Genomic DNA, 19,844 nt, shown 5'->3' with positions numbered 1-19,844 from the left:
CGATGAGAGAGAAACATCGATCAGCTGCCTCCTGCACATCTCCTACTGGGGATGTGCCCGCAACTCAGGTACATGCCCTTGACCGGAATTGAACCTGGGACCTTTCAGTACACAGACCGACGCTCTATCCACTGAGCCAAACCGGTTTCGGCTATTTGCTGATATTTTATTTGCATCCCATTGTGGGCAGGACACGGTGACTAGACCCCTTCAAGTGAGCGATGAGCACACTGTGAGTGCAGCGTGCCAGGGGACAAGCTGGGCTGGCTGTTCTTCGTGTCAGCCTGGAGAAAGGCAGGAGCTGCAGCCTCCTTGAAAGCCCCCACCCCACCAGGGAGGCAGAGAAGTTCAGAACAGGGAAGAGAGAGAGAGATTTTCTTTTCCTTTGAAAGGTGGCAAAACATGTTTAATTTCTCTGAAGATGTTGAACTGGTGAGATATTGCATGTGTTGACTTTTAGGAATATATTTGATTCCGAATACACTACTAACTATTCTTTTTCCTTTTTAAAGAAAGTGGGAGTCCAGAATCTCGTGTGAATGCTATCCATTTCTTGGTGCATAAACTTCCAGAGAAAAATAAAGAGATGTTGGACATTTTGGTGAAACACTTAACAAAGTAAGCCTCTTTTCCTTCCTAACGTTTTGCTCGGGTGTTGTGAGGTGTTCTTGCATTTGTAACGGTCAGAATTGGGGCTGTATACACAATACCAGGGGCCACACCTGGAAGGGCAGGCTGGACATCTGACTCCTTGTGTGTGTTTTGGACAAGACTGTTGAAACACAATGCTTTCATGAAGTCGTGTAATTATTTGCTTAACATCACTGCCAACAACTTGGGGTTTGATTTGAAGTAGAAGAAGAGAATATTATACACTTCCCTGCACACTGATTCTGGAAATGTGATTATAAGTCTGTTAGCAAATTTAGCCTGGTTTCACACCTACCTAACTCTGACTTTGAACATGCCCTTTAAGATTAATTAATCCAGGAATAGGTAGGTATTTCATAGGATCCATTCTATTCTTTTTATTCCCTCTTTTAAAAAGCAAGCAAAATCTAATAATCCAGTAGAGAAGTTAGCTTTTTAAAAAAATATATAACTCCTTGATCGCTATATTTATGGAGTTTCTGATGGGAGAGGAAACTAAGGAGCACTATGTTTTAGAACCCTTGTTTCACAGAAAAAGCAGCTGAAGGCCAGAGGATATTATGACCTGTGTAGAGTCCTAGTACCAGTATAGCCATTTATTCATTTGGCCAACAAATAGTTGTTAGTAAATGCCCCCCCCCCTTTTTATTAATCCTTACCTGAGGATATTTTTCCATTGATTTTTAGAGAAACTGAAAGGAAGGGGGGTTGGGAGGAGAAACAGAGAGAGAGGGAAACATCAATGTGAAAGAGACACATTGATTGGTTGCCTCCTGCAGCCGCCCCTAGCATGCAACCTAGGTATGTGCCCTTGACTGGAATTGAACCGGGGGCCCTTCAGTCTGCAGGCTGACACTCTATCTATTGACCCAAACCATCTAGGGTTGACCTTTCTTAGGTGTTAGTAGACACATAGTTGAACAGGATACTTTCAGGAAGTCCTGTTTTTCTAAGGGGAAAAGGCAGCAAACAGAATACAAATAAAAATATAAAATAATTCGAGGTGATGAGTGGTCAAAAGGCAAAAAGGAGAGGGAGGAGAGAGAGAATATTTGTTGGGTGTGGGACTACAAAGAGGGTTATTATGGAAAGTCTCTTTGAGGATGAGACCTTGGAGTTGCTGAGAACAGTTGTCCAGTTTGTTCCCAGGACTTGGGTGCTCTGACCAAGTCCTATGTGCTTGTGAAGGTAATTCTGCCAAGTCGTATTATCCCTGGGAGCAAGAGTTCAGTAATCTGGGGACAGAGAAGGTGCTCTAAGTGGAGGGGAACAGTAAATGAAGGCCTCTGAGGGACACAAGCTTGGTGTGTGGATGGAGTTATTAAGCCAGCCACTGTGGCTAGAGCAGAGAGTATCAGAGAGCAGCAGAGAGGTAGGCAGGGGCCTCATGATGTGTGGTCTTGTTGGAGGATCCTGTTATTTCAGAGGCAGACATTGAGGACAGTTGAGTCCAAGATATTTAGGGAAATATCTTGCAGAATACTGTACATTCCACAGTTTTTGCTCACCTTCTAACCAGAGACCTTTCTTTCTGCCCTCATCAACGTTAGTGTTTCAAACCACTCCAAGCAGAACCTAATGACCGTGGCAAATTTGGGAGTGGTGTTTGGACCAACTCTGATGAGGCCACAGGAAGAAACTGTTGCTGCCATCATGGACTTGAAGTTCCAGAACATTGTTGTGGAAATCTTAATTGAAAACCATGAAAAGGTAAAACCATATTAATATTTTTTCCTTAAAGGAATTGCTGTATTTGGCTTGTCAATTTGTGATGTAAAAGTATTTCCTTCTCTCTCTTTTTAAATTTGTCATGATGATGAGCTTGGTTCTGAGAAATTCGCACTGAGCTTCTCTCTTCTGATGGAGCTTCATAAATTTGGAGCCTGCTGGGTCTTCTGTTATCTAACTGGCTTAAGGAGGAAATATTTAACCCCGTTGCAAATGGATATTGGCTCTGCAGTTGTGACTGTTCAGGGTTCTTTATTTTTATTTTTTCCTTTCCTGCCTTCATTCCTAGGATTTCTCACTCAAATTCTAGTTCCATGACACAAGGATAATATTTTTGTCGATCTATGTCACACTCTCCCCAGAGATGCGCACATAACTCCCCTCTACCCCAAGCATGTTAACAATTTCAGGAGGTTCACATGTATCTCCGAATCTGGGGAACCCCAGGTTAAGAATCTCTAATTTAAAAGGAATAATCTCTTAGGTGACTCAGCTTGTTACTTGTTCCATATAATGAAGGGGAATACATGCTTTTTCAAAATACAATAGACTCTTTCAAGGACGTTTAGACTTCTTTTTCTCATTCTGTCACTTACAGATCAGGACCTTGCTGATCATTTTTCCTCTAAGACAACTGTTAAAATTCTTGCTTACTCATTTGTTCATTAAAAGCTTTTAGAAAATTTGACATTGCATTACATGCCCAGCGTGTATTCGGTCAGTGTGGTGATGCGAAGAGGAATATCACAGCCCTTGATGGAAAGCAGGTCATAGTCTGGGGCTGGGAAGCCTGTTTAAGGGCTTGTATCCTATGGCATCATCTCTGTCTAACATACTATATAATTCACTTAACTACTTCCTTAGTTGTTATCTATTTCTCCCTGCTCGATCCTGAGGGCAGAGATTTTTTTTGTACACTTAGAATAAAACTGGTACGTATCTGAAGCTCAGTTCATATTTATTGGACGAATTCATGAGCTCAATAAATTTCAAGGGGGTTAGAAGAGTGGGAAAGGGGCAATCAGACAGAGGTGTGGCCCCTTGGAGCAGAGCATTGAAGGAGCATTTCTTGAGTGCTTGTTGCATTTGCTCTTTGCTAGAACAAGTCTAGCTTGTGCTAGTGTTGGTTCCCACTGAAAAGCTTGAAAGCTGGTCAGAGGTAAAGCTGGTTACCAGCATAGTAAAAGCAGCGTGTTTATGGGAAGTTTGTGCGGCGTGTGTGTGTGTGTGTGTGGTTAGTAGCTAATGGTGAATTTATGTCTCCTTTTATGTTCCTGTCAAACTGTCCTTGAACCTCATTAGTGTGCACTCGGCTATCCAGACAGCTTCATGGAATGGTGGCTACTGTTCAGTTTTTGAAAAAGAAGTAATTGGACTACAGGCTTTACAACAGTGTTTAGTAATGCGACTATCATTAGATCGACTCCCAATTAGGAAACTTTCATCCCATTTGTTTGAGAAAACACTGGCCCTGGACTTGCTCTCAGATAGAAGGATCTCCATTGAGTGCTGTGGCTTCCTATTTTCTTGTCTCATTTGAAGCTGGGAAGATAAGTGCATGATTCTTCTGCTGGGAAGTAGACAGTGCAGGTTCCACCTTAACAAATCTACGAGGAATTTCCAAGTGGTTGCTGAGCCAATGATAATAGCTACAACAGATGAAACCAGACCCATTCTCAGAGATGGAGCTTTGCACAGCTAAGTAGAGAGAGGGTTTTCAGTTTCCCCCTCTCCCGTTCTGTGGCCAGGCTAGATAATGCTATGGATACACAACCTGTACAATTGAAGCACTGAGGTTTCCTACCAAGAAGGTAGGCAGGGGGATACTGAGTTTCAGATTATTTGCTGAGTGCATGGGGTTAGGGTGGAAGCACAGAGTTGCTTGGTGTGCAGGGAGGCAAGAGCAGTTCGCTGGATTAGTTACTATTTCTGAGAAAGTAGTTGCTTATAATATCATCTTTCTTCTCCAGTTTCATCCTTGTCTCCTTTCATTCTCACTCCCAGCTCTTTATCCTGCTTGGCTGGGCTTCACTTGAGAGTTGAGGCTCTGCGTGGAGGAGGAATATTTTTGCTGACAAGGGTGGTCGTGCAGGAGAACTTCATATGGATGTCTGTACCCATGTGAGCCACAGGTTGCCTTGACAACAGATGCACATATACCACCCAAAGCCTTGAACGTGGTGTGGGAGAGCTAGAGATTCTTGTAGTATATGATTGAGAATGAAAAGAAAGAGAGGAAGTAAGGATAGGGGAGGTAAAAAAAAGAATTGTCTAGTGAGGAAGGAAAAAGTTCTAATACAGAAAGGAAGGGAAACTAGAAAGGAAATGGAGAGACCCAAGTAGTGTCTATGAAGGAAAAATAATGGAAAGATGTATTCTTTTTCTCTGTTATGCTTACTCCCTTGGAATGTGAAAAATGTGGACTGACTAGGAAAGTTACTAAAGTAGAAGAAGAAACTTTCAACATGTAATGAAAGCAAGACAGATTTGGCTTCGTTTTGGGGTTAGAAAAGGACCCCTAGTGAATCTGCTTTGGAGATCACATTTTATTCCAGCCTCTTTGCCGTTTTCATAAAATTCATATGGACTTTATAGGAAACTTAACCCATATGTTTTGGCTTCATTTCCACATAATACATGACGATGTTGTTTTAAAAGATGTGTTTGTGGGCCAAAAATATTATCAAGGTCTTTTCTTCCCTTGCAAACCAGAAAATTGTATTTCCCAGGTGGAAAGGGGTACTGGGAAATTCACAAGGAATTTCAAACGAGGGTGGTGCTTTAGAATTTGTGAACTGTGCATGCATTTTGTCCTCAAAGTGTACATGTTATGGATTAGTTCAGTACAGCGCCGGCTTTGAGTCAGCCATGAGATTTAGGGGAAGGAGGACCATGAGTCCAGTAGGGGAAAGAAGAAATGTCCAACAGTAACTCCAAGAGATGGCAGGGAATAAGAGTAGAGAGACAGAGAGAAGCTGACGAGACTTTCGATGGATTCCATCCCGGTGTCCGGGATTGGAAAGTGTCTTGAATAATGGTGTGTTGTTTTGGAATGGAGTTAGAATAGGTGGGGGTATTTTAAGAGGACATTTCAGGTACAGGGGGATCATGTAATCAGAAAAGCACAGAAAGTGGGTGTTCTGCGAAAGTGGCTCCTGTTGGAACCTGGGTGAGTGGTGCGGGGTGAGACTGGAGAGTCAGGCCAGGTGCAGGGAGGTTGGGAATGCCACCCAAGGATGTTTGGGCATAATTTTATAGGGACCAGGGCCTCTCGTGGTTTTCAGGTCACCTGCTTCAGGAAGCTTAGTTTGGCAGCAAGGTTTGCGGTAGGAAGTAGAGGAATAAAAGACCAGGAGGCATCACATGGTGCAGATTAAGGCCCAGTGTGAGAGTGGGAGTTACAGCTGGAGACCAGTCAGCATCCAGGGCCTGGATTTGTGGGGCTTCTCAAAGGACAGACTTTTAAGTGATGCTGAGGACTCGATCCAGGGGAGTATTAGTGCCATTAATAATAGGAAAGAAAAAATGGGCACGAGTGAGTTCACTTTATAAGAAGCTGAATTTTAGTTGTGGTCTGATGTCCAGCAGACAGTTGGAGTCGTGGGGCTCAGCCTTGTGAGAATTTAGTGGTAGAAAGTGTAATATAGAAATAAAGAGCCATGAGATTGACATGTCAGAGTATTAATGGATGTTCATTGTATTATATACTTTTGATCTAATATAGAGTGTTTATCTCACATGCATATAAAGACACATTTAAAATATATATATTTAAAACATATATATTAAAATGTATACAATTCCCATGGCACATATGTTTCACAGTATTTTTATGTACGTACAACGTTCTTATTACATGTGTTATCCTTTTATGCATATGAGATGACTGAAGGGTGAGAGATTAACTTGCTCACAGGCACATAGCTAGTAAGTGGCAATGCCTGCGTTGGAACTAAGAGTTGTTGCACCCCAAAGTCTTTGCTTTCCATCACTAGAAGGTAAGAATAATATACTTTAGAAACATCGAGATTTTACTATTAAAAGTGGAGCCAGAAGCAACGCAGGCAAGTTCAGTGTCAGGTTACTGAGGGACATTGTCAGTGATGCCAGATGTTGTCACGGGGTGGGAGGATCTGAGGACTGGCAGATGGCACATGTTCTCTCCCAGAGTGAAGTGTCTGTGGAGAGCCAAGGGCTGAAGTCAACTTTTACGGGCTTCAGTGAATGTTAAGGACTGGGTAGTAATGAGTATAGATCAGCGGTTCTCAACCTGTGGGTCGCGACCCCTTTGGCGGTCAAACAACCCTTTCACAGGGTCGCCTAAGACCATCCTGCATATCAGATATTTACATTACGATTCATAACAGTAGCAACATTACAGTTATAAAGTAGCAACGAAAATAATTTTATGGTTGGGTCACAACATGAGGAACTGTGTTTAAAGGACCAGAGGTTGAGAACCACTGGTCTAGATGCTTTTTCCCCATATGACAGAAAAATATTCAGGAAAAAGAGTCAGAATCGACACGATAGGGAAGGAAGAACAGAGTAGGACATGAGTTGCATATAGCTTGCTAATCTCATATTCGAATGACCTGTTAGCTGATAGCTATAAAGTGTCACTTCCCCAGTCCATGAAGGCCCTCAAGAGTTCATGAACATTTGTGAAATATCAAGGAATCATTAAAATCAGGGTCATTTTCTTTTAATATCTGCCTTATGTTAATACTTAAATTGGCAGTTTATATAAAGTAAGGCATACAATGTTCTCAACCAAATCGCTTTATGTAATACACATAATAATATAATTACAATCCAGATTATATTTATTTTCAGTGAACTATGCCATATGTGGAGTTCTAGGATGATCTTAGCTTTGCGTGGTCTTCGGTACGTTCTGATATCATTGATCGTCTGAGGGCCTGTGGGTCATATGTTTTCTAGCCTTTATTACGGTGTCTGTGGGCCACAAGGTGCTGAGGGACAATCACATTTTGTCTACATAAACCTTTTCCTCAACGAGGAGTCTAATAACTTTGTCAAAAGGAGCATTTTAGGCTTTGAGACGGGCTCCCTGGTCCGTCTCAGTTTTCCTGGTGTGAAAGTGGAGGCCAGTTCCTGATGACCATGCTTTGTGGAAGAGGCCGATGCCATACTTCTGCCCCAGGGCTTCTTTTCGCTTTCAGAAAGAGTGGGATGGAGGGGGGAAGGGGAGAGAGAGAGAAACATCAGTGTGAGAGAGACATATCGATTGGTTGCCCCCCACATGCACCTGGGGATAGAACCTGCAACCCAGGTTCGTGCCCTTGATTGGGAATTAAACCTGAGACCCTTTGGTGCCTGGGCTGACACACTAACCATTGAGCAGTACTGGCCAGGGTCTCCACAGCTTCCTGTCACGTGTGGCCAAGTCCTTGTCCTTGAATAGCCAGTGCCCTCTGGTCATAGAAGAGCCTAGAAAGAGTAAAGGTGAGACAGGCATGTGTGTTTCCCAACAGATGTCCAGTGCCATCGCCATAATATTAAATTACAGGCACTGGAAGAAGAGTATCAATGGTGCTGTGCATTACTCTTGTTAACCTTGGGACCACCTTTCTGATCTGTGACCACTTGTCTTTGCCAAGAGCTAGAAGGGTGCATCCCTGCCCCCAGGTTCAATGGTGGAATGGATTCCCTGTTCAGTCCCAGCTTGTAGTCCAGCAGTGGCTACATGTGGACCCTGATTGACACTGGGCAGCCGACTTCTCCATTTCCATTGCTGCAAAAAACAACACACATCCTCACCCTCTTCTGTCGCTTGGTTGTCCTGTAATGAAAAGCTGGCCCAAGTGAGTAGTATGCAAAATTTTCCTTCTTCCAGTACCAGGAACCTCCCAGTCTTAGAAGGTGCTTATCATTTAATGGGAAATAGAAATCTCTTAAAAAAAAAAACACACAACCCAGTCTAAATGCTTCCTGATTTAGCTTTCCTGGCCCTGGGTTGCTAGGCAGCATCAGTTTTCAGAGAGAAAAATAAATGTCTTAAACACAAGCAACACAAATAAAACTCCAAAGTTTTCTCAAAGCTTTATGTTTGCCTGAGTAGTGACTGTTCAATGTAGAAGTCAAGACCAGAATATTTGACAGATTTTCAGAGGGTGTTTTTTGTTTTCTTCTTCCAGTTTTTATGAATGTTGGCCTCCTTGACATAGTCACGAAAATTTACTTTCTATTTGATTTCTTTCTTTTTTTCTCAGCAGGGCCTTGCCTTTTCTAGAGTGTTTAAGAAGAAGCTTTAAAAGCACAGAAAACTTGGTGTCATCCTCTCTGCATCTTTTCAGGAGAGTCAGAAAGTAAGAAAGACATTGTCTTCCGAATTCTGCTCTTTTCATGAGCAACAACATAGGACGTCTCGGCTTTGTGCTGTTATGTATCTCTGTAGGGGGTAGATAGTATTTTCCCCGGGGACAGGAGTGGTTTGATAAGAGAAAATTTGGGAGACAAGGATCTTTCCCCCTGCAGTGTTTTTGTGTCCAGTATAGAGAAAGCATCGGGACTGTCTCAAGAAAATTGAGGAGCTGCAGTATAGAAGATTGGAATAGATTTATTCTTTGTTATCTAAGGGCACATACTCGGTACAAGTTAGCATAACTTGCCAGGAAATGTGTTTCTGATTCAGTAAGAAGGAAGGACTTCATAATATTTTTTTAAATGATGAGAACGTGTTCATGCTAGAGTTGGGATTGAGGTGTTAGAGGAAAGCTAGCAGACCTCTGAGGTCTGATCCACACTGAAGTTCTCCGCCAAAGTCTCTGGGAATGCAAAGCTGCAAAGACAGAGCGAAGCTCAGTGCTTGGAGCTTGGCACTCAGTGTTCACAGAATTAAAAATGAGGAGGGATCTGGTCCTTTTGTGCATACGCCTCATTTCTGAGATGCATCTCTTTTAGGGTCACCCAGCCGGTAAATGGCAGTGCTGGGACGCACACCCAGGGCTGCCTGGCTCCGGAGGCGGAGCTGATAAGCCTTAGACTATAAATGGCTGTAAGTGGAAAGCTTCTGTCTTCACAGCCACTGTCTAATAGCCCCGACTACTATATTGTCATCCTCAGAGATAGCAGATCTGGAATATATGTAGATTGCACTAAGTCACCCAAAATAAAATATTTTTTTCAGAAATTGAAAATTGCACCAACTAGTATAAGTGGGACAATGGAAACAGGACGTAGCATCACTTCAGTATTATGTAGATGATTTTTTTCTGACCATAAGCCAATTAAAGATAAACTGCATGCTTTTAGCAAAAACCGTGGAATTAAAAATGATGTAAGTTTATATTAATATAATACGTATACTGTTGAAGCCTACCCATTGATAATTTGCATCAGATTAGGATTCTTGCAGAGAAAACATTTTTTTCTTTTCCTGGGAAGATGTCCTGCTACTTTGCAGATAGACAGGGCTGGGAGAAGGGTATTTTTTAGACTCTGAACTCACAGCCTCTTCCCCGCCCCATCTGTAGCATCCCATGTCATTTAGTACAAACATGTCCTAGCAGACAGCCCAGCCCCCCTGAGAAATGCTCACTGGGGAAATGGACCCTCCGGCATGTCCACTCCCCTTAGATCTGCTGATCAGAGGCAGCTAAAATATAACAATAGTCTCTTCTGGAGATTTGGAATCGGGATGTGGAGAAACCCAGCCAGTTACTGTGAGATTGTCCCCAGGCTAGGGGCTGAAGAACCCCCTGCAGTGGGTCAGGTGGGACAGAGCAGAGGGGCGGGGAGCCAGTGCCCAGGGAGGATTTGAAAATGCAGAAGTGAGAAATGGAGAGTTGCTGGTTGATTGTCGATGGCCTCGACTTACTAATTTGGAGCAGTCTTGACTCTTTTCACTTCCTGCTCATTTCCTTTTAATAACTCCATTTTTACTTATGTCAACTTGGTAATGTTTTGATTGCAACCAAATCACTTTTGGACAGTGTGAGAAAAGACAGAGTGTAAAGTACCTGCAATTTGATAAATTGACAGATACAGTTTCTGCACTGAGTTAACTCCGTTAAGTTTCTGTTTCAGTTTATCCTGCATGTCCGTATAAGGCTGGCTGCTTCCTAGGCCCAGTTCTTAGGCAAATAGATCGAGTATGTCCGAGCAACATAATTTTAGATGAAACTGGGCTTTTAAGGTCACCCAAACCGGAACCTGTGGCTGTATTCCCATAGTTTTATGACTACAATTACTTTAACTTTCTTCTTCAATTTTCTCTTCACAGACCAGAAATGGCTTTTTCTCTCAACTCTCACATAATTTCTTTTTTTCTAGATAATTGTTTCCTATCTCTTCGTTTCCAGTTGGATATATCCATTTCACCCCCCACTGCATTCTCCCACATCTCCTGGCTGGGTGATCCTCTGGGTTGCCTTTCAGTTAGCAGTTAGCATTTTAAGAATCCACTCCTACATCTGATATCCTTTTCCCCTATCCAGAGCCATAACTTTGAAGCTTTATTTCATGAGGACTCACTTTGAAAATTTAATGATTAGGCTGGGGGCCTCCCTTTGTTCTATGCTGCCCCCTGGTGTCAGCGCACGTCATAATGAGCTGTTGCGCTCCCAGTAGGTCGAACTTCTTCCTGAGGGGATTCATAGCGACTGGTTGTTCCCATCATTCCAGTTGCTTGGCTTATATATATATATATATATACCAGAGGCCCAGTGCATGAAATTCATACATGGGTAGGGTCCCTAAGTGGCTGCTGGCTGCTGGCTGGGGCCTCCCTTTGTTCTATGCTGTCCCCTGGTGTCAGCGCACGTCATAGTGAGCTGTTGAGCTCCCAGTAGGTCGAACTTCTTCCTGAGGGGACAATTTGCATATTAAGCTTTTATATATAGATTTAGTTTCTATTTTAGTTTAGTATCTTTGGTGGTCATACTAAAAGTATCCCCTAATACACTAATATGTAGCAATTTAGGGGAAGTGTTTCATTTTTTAAAAAAATATATATATTTTTATTGATTTCAGAGAGGCAGGGAGAGGGAGAGAGAGATAGAAACATCAATGATGAGAGAGAATCATTGATTGGCTGCCTCATGCACACCCCCTATTGCCTGAAACCTGGGCATGTGCCCTGACTGGGAATGGAACTGTGACCTCCTGATTCATACATCAACACTCAACCAATGAGCAACACCAGCCAGGCTGATTTTTTATTTTTGTTCCTGTCCCAGATCTTCTCTTGACTTGCCAATCTTTATGCAATATTGTGTGTTCTTGTTACCATAGAGACACAATAAGTTCTCACTTAACTAGAAGTGCAATGACATAAGGAAACCAGTTTTAACATGGGCTAACCGATATAAGTAGAGGTAAGTCCTTACAGCATCTCCTCAATGTTATAATGAAACATTATTTGAAGACCTGCTGTACAAATGCCTAGAATTTTAGAGCAGAGTAAAACCGAATGACCCAAAGCTTCCTAAGGCACTGCGCTTGTCTGGAGTCTGCTTCCATATAATCTGGGAATGGAGATGAACTCAGATTGATGTGTGTAGGAGTTCATTATATTACTTTTACCTCTCTGTTTCTTTCTCTCTAAGTATATATCTGAAGTTATTCTTGATAAAAGTTAAGTGATCTTTGTCATTGGCACCCTCTTTTAATGCAATTCTTAATTAAGTCAACAGACATTTGTTAAGTTGTTCCTCCATGGAACAGGCACAAAAGATTAAGAAAATAAGAGCGGATCTTGCTTTTGAGAAAGTCAGTGTTTAGTGAGAAAGACAACAGTGCAAGTGTTGACAGTGGAAATCTCATCACAGGGCCTGAAGATTGTGTATTAGAAGCCATTGGTTTTCTTTGTCCAAAGCCAAGTTAAATCCAGCTCTGCCCTTTAAAGACTTAAATGCACTTACTGGGCATCCCTTTGTGAACCAACTTCATTGTTTTTTTTTAGAACATACTTATCTGTTTCATTCACAGCAGTGAGGAAGGCCTGCAGGGGGTAGAATGGATATAATTATAAAATGGAAGATCCCTTGTCCTAAGCAGTATTCCAGAAGATCCCTTGTCCTAAGCATCGAGTATTCCAGTCTGCTTTGGGAGGAATTTCAGCAGGAGGGCTTCCTGAGCACCTCATCTTCCAGACACTGGCCTGCTCTCGTTCACCAGAGCCAAGAATCAACCAACCAGTGCCGCGAGGTTGGGGAGCATTGGTTTGTCTGCAGTTTATAGATGAGTGCAGCAGGCCGCATCTTTGGAGGGTTGAAATGAACTTACCCAAGGTCACACAGCTTTCTTTATTCATTTACAGCCTGACTTGTTCCAAAAAGGATTTTGAGCAGTTAAGCCACACAGTGAGAAAGTTTCTTGTGGTCTTTCCACTGTCCCAAGAAAAACAAGCCCATACTTTCTTTTTTTTAAGCTTAAACGATGCATAGTGTTTCAGTCAATATTACTACATGAATAGTTCCAAGTTTAAATTGCACAAAAGTGCTTATGTATGGCTCTGTTGGAATGTGTGGGAGTAAGAAAGGAAATCTCTATTTGATTTCATCAAGTCGGGAGCTCCACGGAGTCAAGGGAGTTGCACACGCCAGGGCCTGGTTGTGTGCACAAGGAAGTTCTTATTCATCATTGCACAGCTGGTGTGGTGTTTGTCATCAGTATTACTTATTCTTAATTACCAAAGTGCACATGGGCCACAAGCTGTCGATTGTGCCAAACCAGATCTCTAATGTGGCTGGATTCATAGATTCTGAGGAAGATTTATAATCCTCTGCAAACGGCAGTCACTCTAGACGTGTTCATATAAAGAAACAGTGCACATCAGGAACGCACACAGAATCCGGATTGTACTCTCTAGTGTATTGTTCTCAATATCTACCTTCTGTTCTCTTTAATTTGTTGCCAAACCAACTTTGCTTTTCGTATATTTTGAAAATGGAATTTATTTATAGGCTCTGTTTTTCTTCTTTTACTCAGCAGTAAGTCAAAGTGGAGACAGTGTATCTCCAGGGAAGGCTTCAAGCACTTGATTTCTCTAGAAGGTCTTTTCTGTGTATATGTAAATGGGGGAAGACCACTGAGAGGCTTAGTCGTCATTTTCAGAATTTAATGAAGGAATTAGGTCATTTGTGCTTAATGCGCTAAAGAGCCCAGAGGAAGCTGTCCTCATTGATGGATTGATGTGGAAAGGTTCTTGGAGTAATCATTGTTTCTCCTGTTTAATCGTTTTGTTCCCGTGATCCAGCAGGACTGCGTTCCTCCCATGCCCAGGGCCACAAACACACCCACAGTGGAACTTTTTTGGAAGTCAGCTGTGGCTTTATCTAAATTCCATGTAACTTAAAAACTTATTTTTTTCTTACTTGACTTTATTATTCCGGGGAATCCAAACTGCTGTAAATTGTTTCTGATTCTTTCTTGTTTCCTGTTCTTGGCAGCTTTCCTGTTCTTTACTCTAGATCAGTGATTCTGAACCAGAGTTTGTGTTTCATACCCCTTTGAGAATTTGAAAGATAATATTTTCACTTTCTGAAAAAACATAAAGGCATATGCACCATTTACAACTGACTTTTAGGCATATGCTAATTCTGAAGAGCTCAGTGAGGAACCTCTGCTTTGGTGAAATAAACTTAGATGATATTGAAATAACTTGTAAAAATATGTGGCTCATTTACACATGTGGTGAGTGAGAGAAGGAGTGAAATTTATCAAATTACAGGTTTCTATATGTGATAGTATAGTACTTTTAAGTATGTATTTATCAGTATTATTTATTGCCATTTTCTTATCTAAAACAAATATCTCAAACATACACTTTAAGATGGCAAAGACAGAGCTTAAAGTCTTACAGTACAAACCCAAACTAGGTTAAAATAAAAATAAAAAAAAGAAAGGTTGGTATCAGTCAATGGAGGGAAAGGCTAGAGAACAGCAAGGGATGTTTCTGAAAATGGGCACAGGCCATTCTTGGCTTACTCCCGACTGCACTCTCCACAGAGGCGGTTTTTTTTGCCCCCTCCCCCACCCCCTCGGAGGGAGGTGGAGGGGTGGTGGGGCAGCCTTGGGTCAAGATGAAACTTCTACCAAGATAGAAGCTCCTCCTGACCACCCTGCTCTCCTGCCAGAGAAAGGAGACTAGCAGGAGTGTGACTCCCTCTCAGACATCCCAGGGTCAGTGATCTCCAGCCAGAAAAGTGTCTGAAAGACCATCAAACCGAAACTGAGTTAAGGAAAAGAGCTTCTGTAGGAGAGGAAGATGGGAAAAAGGAGCCCCTTAAAGGGGGAAGTGTCATTTCCCACCTTTATAACTTCCAACTTGAGCATCTAGAAGCCATCCTCTTTCCTGGTCTGTCTTCTGCCTGGAGAATGGAAGGAAGTGGTTGCTCACTTGGCCACCTAGGACAGAGACTCCTGGCAGGGGCTGGAACTGTGGACAGCCCAAGCAGGAGGCCGGAACACAGATACGTCATTTCGGCAAAAGCACAGAGATGAGGTCAGAGACCAGGCTGAAGACAATCCTGGTGGCATCCTTTATCCCCCCAAACCCTTTGGTTATGGATTGAATTGTATTCCCTCAAAATCCAGAAGTTGAAGCCCTAATCCCCAGTGTGATTCTCTTCGGAGGTGGTCTTTAAAAGGGTAATTAAGGTTACACGAGGTCATAAGGATGGGGGCCCTAGTCCAACGATACTGCTGTTCTTATAAGAAAAGAAAAAAAGACACCAGGGATGTACATGCACAGAGGAAAGGCCATGTGCAGGCACAGACAGCAATGTGCCATCTGCAGTCCAAGCAGAGAAGCTCAGGAGAAACCAACCCTGCTGCCACCTTGATCTAGGACTTTCATCCCCCAGAACTGTGAGAAAATAGGCATCTGTTTAAGCACCTAGTCTACAGTGTTCCATTGTGGCGGCCCTACCAGACGAAGACGTTTTCTCAGAACACTGGGCAGGCACACTGTAGTGCATCGCAGAAAACACATCCAAAACCTGGAAAGAGATTCAGGATGTCACCCTTACTGTAGTGGTGTGTACAGAAAATGTTGACACAACTGCCCATTGGAGACATTAGTATCATTGAAATCAGCCACTTCCAAATAATCCAGTGTGTGGTCTATGTGAATGTATTGCAACAGGAGGGAGAAAAATGTAAACTGTAGTAGACAAATTTTTGGGGGGAGAAAAACTGATCTAAGGAAGAGAATAAATGAACTTATTAAAATCCATCTCCATAGAAGAACTAAATATTTATTCAGTAAAATGGGAGTTTAAAAATGAAGTGATTAAAGAGGATTTTTAAAAAAGGTGCTTGCTGAGCTAAGAAAGCAGACTGGCACCTAAAACAACATCGAAACAAATGAACAGATTAAAAGCAGAAATGAATAGAATCAAAAATTGGAAAACAAATCACCATGATTGATGAAGCAGTCGCATTCAGTGGATGAAAAAGAGAGATGACAGAAGTCAGAGAAAACTGTGGACGTGGAGGGCAGACAAGACTTTGTTGTCATGGGAACACCAAACCAAGTGCATTGAGCCAATCATTTGTAACGATCACACAGAGACCTTTTTATCTAAATTACAGTGAGACCTTCATTTGATCAGCGTAATCACTAAATTTTAGGAAATATCAATTCTGAATTTTAAGTCACTCAGAATTATCCATGTAGAGACATACTGTGGTTCGGTTACTGTGTAGGAGTTTTGAGGAAAAAAAACACAAAAAACTGTACCAGGAAGATGCATCTGGTAGCCTCATGTTTCCTTACAGCAGCTCTGAAGACCACAAAGCAATGTTTGTAAGTCTTGAGTATCTATTTTGGGCTCAGATAAAAATTCCAAATTTCAAACTGCAGAAATAATACAGACCACTTATTCTGGTCCGGTTAAAACTCTAGCTTTAGATATTAACAACAGTAATAATAACAGAAGCCCCCCACCCCTCCTCAAAAGAAAAAAAGTTCCTGGCTATTTGGAAATTTTGAAGCTCTCATGATTCATAGTTCAAAATAAAAATTGTAGACTTCCTATAAAAATATGAAAACATGCATATCAAAACTGAAAGAACAGAGTAAAAATTATGTCTCCAGGAAATTTATAACCTTATACAACCGAATAAGCCAGGAAGAATGAAATTAGCTAAGCTTTTACCCATATACTCCAAATTTGAAGAAAATAAAAAATATATAAGGTGAAATTAATTAACTAGAAAAGAAACAAAAGGTGGGTTTTTTTGGTTTTGTTTTTAAAATAAATACCTCTGACATGTTTGGTGGATTGGGGAGCATAAAATAAAACAGATTTCCTTGGCCAGGCTAGTCAAGGAAAAAAGGGATGGTGAGAAGGCTCATCTATATAAAGAGGAACAAATGTGGAAATAACCCATAAATACTCAGTGCACAGAATTTTGAAAATCTGAATGAAATTAGTGAATTAATGATAATGAAAGAAACGGACACAATTTTAATACAGCTGCCATCCATTTCCCAAAAAAGCACCAGTCTCAGATATTTTCACAGGTGAATTAAACTGGGAAGAAATAGATCTGTTGGCGTTTAAACTGGTCCATAGCAGAATAAAGAAAAACTTCAAATTATTTTTATGACTCCAGTAGGGCACTAATGCCAAAGCCTGGCAGAGACAAAGTTGTAGAACAATTTTATTTAAGAATTTTATGCAGAGATCTTAAATAATACATCAGCAAATAACAGCACTACTTTAACAGCATAATATTTCCATCTAAGTTGAGTTCATCCCTGACATATAAGGGTGACTCAATATTAGGAAATACATTAATGTAATGTACCATATTATTAAGTCAATAGAGAAAATCTTTCAGGAGATGCCTAAAAGCAATTGGCAAATTTACATAATTCCCAATATAATATTTTAATAAAACAGAAATTGTGGATAGTTCCTTAAAATGATTTAACAATATTTTAACCCTTAAGTTAGTATCCTATTTAATTGTTGAAATGCTTAGAAATGCTGAAATTGTGATTTAGTTCACTATTACTAATTATTGTCCTAGAATTACCAGTCAAGAAAGGAAGAAAAAAAATAAATGATATGAAAACTGGAAGGGGAAAATTGCGCATTATTTAGAGAAGTGATTGTATAATATAGATAACCAAGAGAACAGAGTGATGAGCTAGTAGATACACTAGCAGGATTTATTGGGATGTAGGATTAAAAGTTATCACCAGAATCAATAGCTTGCTCATGTACAACCAGAAGCAGATAATACAGGGGAGAATAGGCCTTATTATCAATGTCATCTGAAATATAAATCTCCTGGGTATAAATCTTCCTCTCCTAAATCAAGAGAGGAAGACCACATATTTGAAGAAAGCCATATTGTTCCACCATGATGAGAGGAGGAAATAAGTGGTCTTATTTGGTGGGGTGTGATCGGAGCAGCCTTTTTGAGACAGTTAGGCAGTGTCAGCACAACTTAAATGCATGTTTGCTTTGAAGGTAATCTCTCTGCTACTAAATACTCTGTAGGTATTCACTCACAATTTTGCAAAAAAAGAAGAGTGGGTTCACCTCCACATGTGTCTCTCATTGGAACTCGCCTTCCATTGAGGGTTAAATAAATTATGTGATGACCATAGAAGAATGAGGCAGGGTGATAAATACTGATTCTGATTGTGGTGGACACACCCTATGGTGACCCAGTGACCCAGGCCCTGGAGTGCCAGTGGGACCTGTGACTTGATTCTAACCAGGATAATAAAAGGCGTGGCATGTCTCATGATTGTTTTGTTGTATCAGTTTCCGTTGGAGCAGATGGCAGAAAGGGACACTCCTACTGGCCAGAAAGAAGCAAATAGTCATGTTGTGAACTGCCTACGGAGAGGGCCACGTAGCAGGGAACTGTGGGTTGCCTCCAGCCCATAGTCAGCAAAACCCAGAACCCTCCTCAGTCCTGCAACTGCAAGGAAATGGATTTTGCCAACCACTCAAATGAGCTTGGAAGCAGATCCATCCCCAGTTGAATCCTCCAAAATGACACGATTAGAGTTTTGTGAGCTGAGGATGGGAGCAGAGAGTCCAGTTAAGATGTGCCTGGACTCCTGACACATGGAAACTTTAAGATAATTGACAACTTTCTTACATATAACAAGAATCAGAAAACACAGGAACAGTAGATGTGCTGTTCTCAGCCTCTGAATTTGTGTTAGTTTGATACACAGCTACTTAGCACTTATTTCCAATGTCCAGAACATTGCTTGTCTCATAGTAGGCATTCAGTTAATATTTGAATGGATAATTAATTAAAGATACAGATATGAAACCCTATCTTTATTATGATCCTTCATGTGTTAATTTATATATATATACACATACATATGTGTGTGTGTATATATATGTATATATATATATACACACATATACTAGTGTGTGTGTGTAAATTGTACATATATGTAGGCAAATACATAGGCAACTCTTAAAATTTCCTTAGAAGGAATCAAAGAAACTATTGACAATGATTATTTTGCTGGGGAAGAGACTCTGTATTTTTCCAATATTCTTTGTGTCAGTATCATCAACATTTGTTTTCAGGATGAGGAGCTTATGGCTCATATGTAGTTTTCTTATTTGACGTAAAAAACTAAACCAACTACCACGTACTTAAATTTACATCACAAAATAATCAAAAACGCTAGTTCTGTATCTCAGAGGGTAGAAATATCTGTCAATTTGATCTATTGGGGAGAACTGGAAATCTCTGGAGAGATCCCTGAAAAATTTCAGTGTGAAGAAACTTTTAACAGTGAGTCTGATTGTTTTTGACTTTGAGCTCCCTGCCTTCTTCCATGCCCTTCCTTTCTGATGCATGAAGTTCTTGTGTGGCCATTTGTCCTTCAATGACAAGAACCTGAAGCAGTGGTGGGAGAAGTATTTGTATGATCTATTGAGCTCATTTTATTTCTTGTGAAGTGCTGATATCTTGAAGTTACTTTGAATCAGGTTTTTTGCTCCTATCCAAACTATCATCTGGTTATACCAGTACACATGGTATCAGATGAAGAACTGAAATAAACGTGTCTGTTGGTGGCAGATTGAAGATTGAATATTGCTAGGGATTATTTCACATTCCTCCCTGAGTGTCTCCTTTCTTTAAATCTTGGTGGACCCTGAGATTGCTTTGATCATCATTCTGTGACATGAGTGACTCTTCACAGTGGCTTGAAGAGACTGACAGCTTTCACTTCCTTCCTCTTGGGACACTCCTTCCAGGGGACTTCAGCGGCCTTGCAGAAGTCTACTCACCCTGAGCGTGAGGAAGCCCACACTTGCCATGTAGAGAGGCTGGGCAGGGGAGAGGAGGAGCTGAGCCCAGCCAGTCCTGGCTGTCCCAGCCTTCCCATCCCAGGCATCGGATGCATGGAAAAACAGCTTGGTCTTCCCAGACTCCAGCAGACAAAACTGAGGAACCCAACTGACAACCAAAACTGAGCTCAGGCCCATGGCTCCCCC

The 19,844-nt window shown here is 41.4% G+C and overlaps 1 protein-coding gene across 1 annotated transcript in view; it reads left to right on the top strand.

Moving 5' to 3' along the window:
* ARHGAP10 (Rho GTPase activating protein 10) overlaps window positions 1-19,844 on the top strand; it is a 253,405-nt gene that overhangs the window by 182,850 nt on the left and 50,711 nt on the right. The window contains exons 16-17 of the mRNA XM_006770153.2: window positions 513-618; window positions 2,202-2,361. Of these exons, the coding sequence (XP_006770216.1) occupies window positions 513-618; window positions 2,202-2,361 (266 nt within the window). The remainder of the gene's footprint in view (window positions 1-512; window positions 619-2,201; window positions 2,362-19,844) is intronic.

The sequence above is a fragment of the Myotis davidii genome, unplaced genomic scaffold (assembly GCF_000327345.1).
Source record: "Myotis davidii unplaced genomic scaffold, ASM32734v1 scaffold323, whole genome shotgun sequence".
NCBI lineage: Eukaryota > Metazoa > Chordata > Mammalia > Chiroptera > Vespertilionidae > Myotis > Myotis davidii.
Note: the sequence above shows the minus strand (reverse complement) of the source record. Positions and strands in the feature narration are given on the sequence as shown.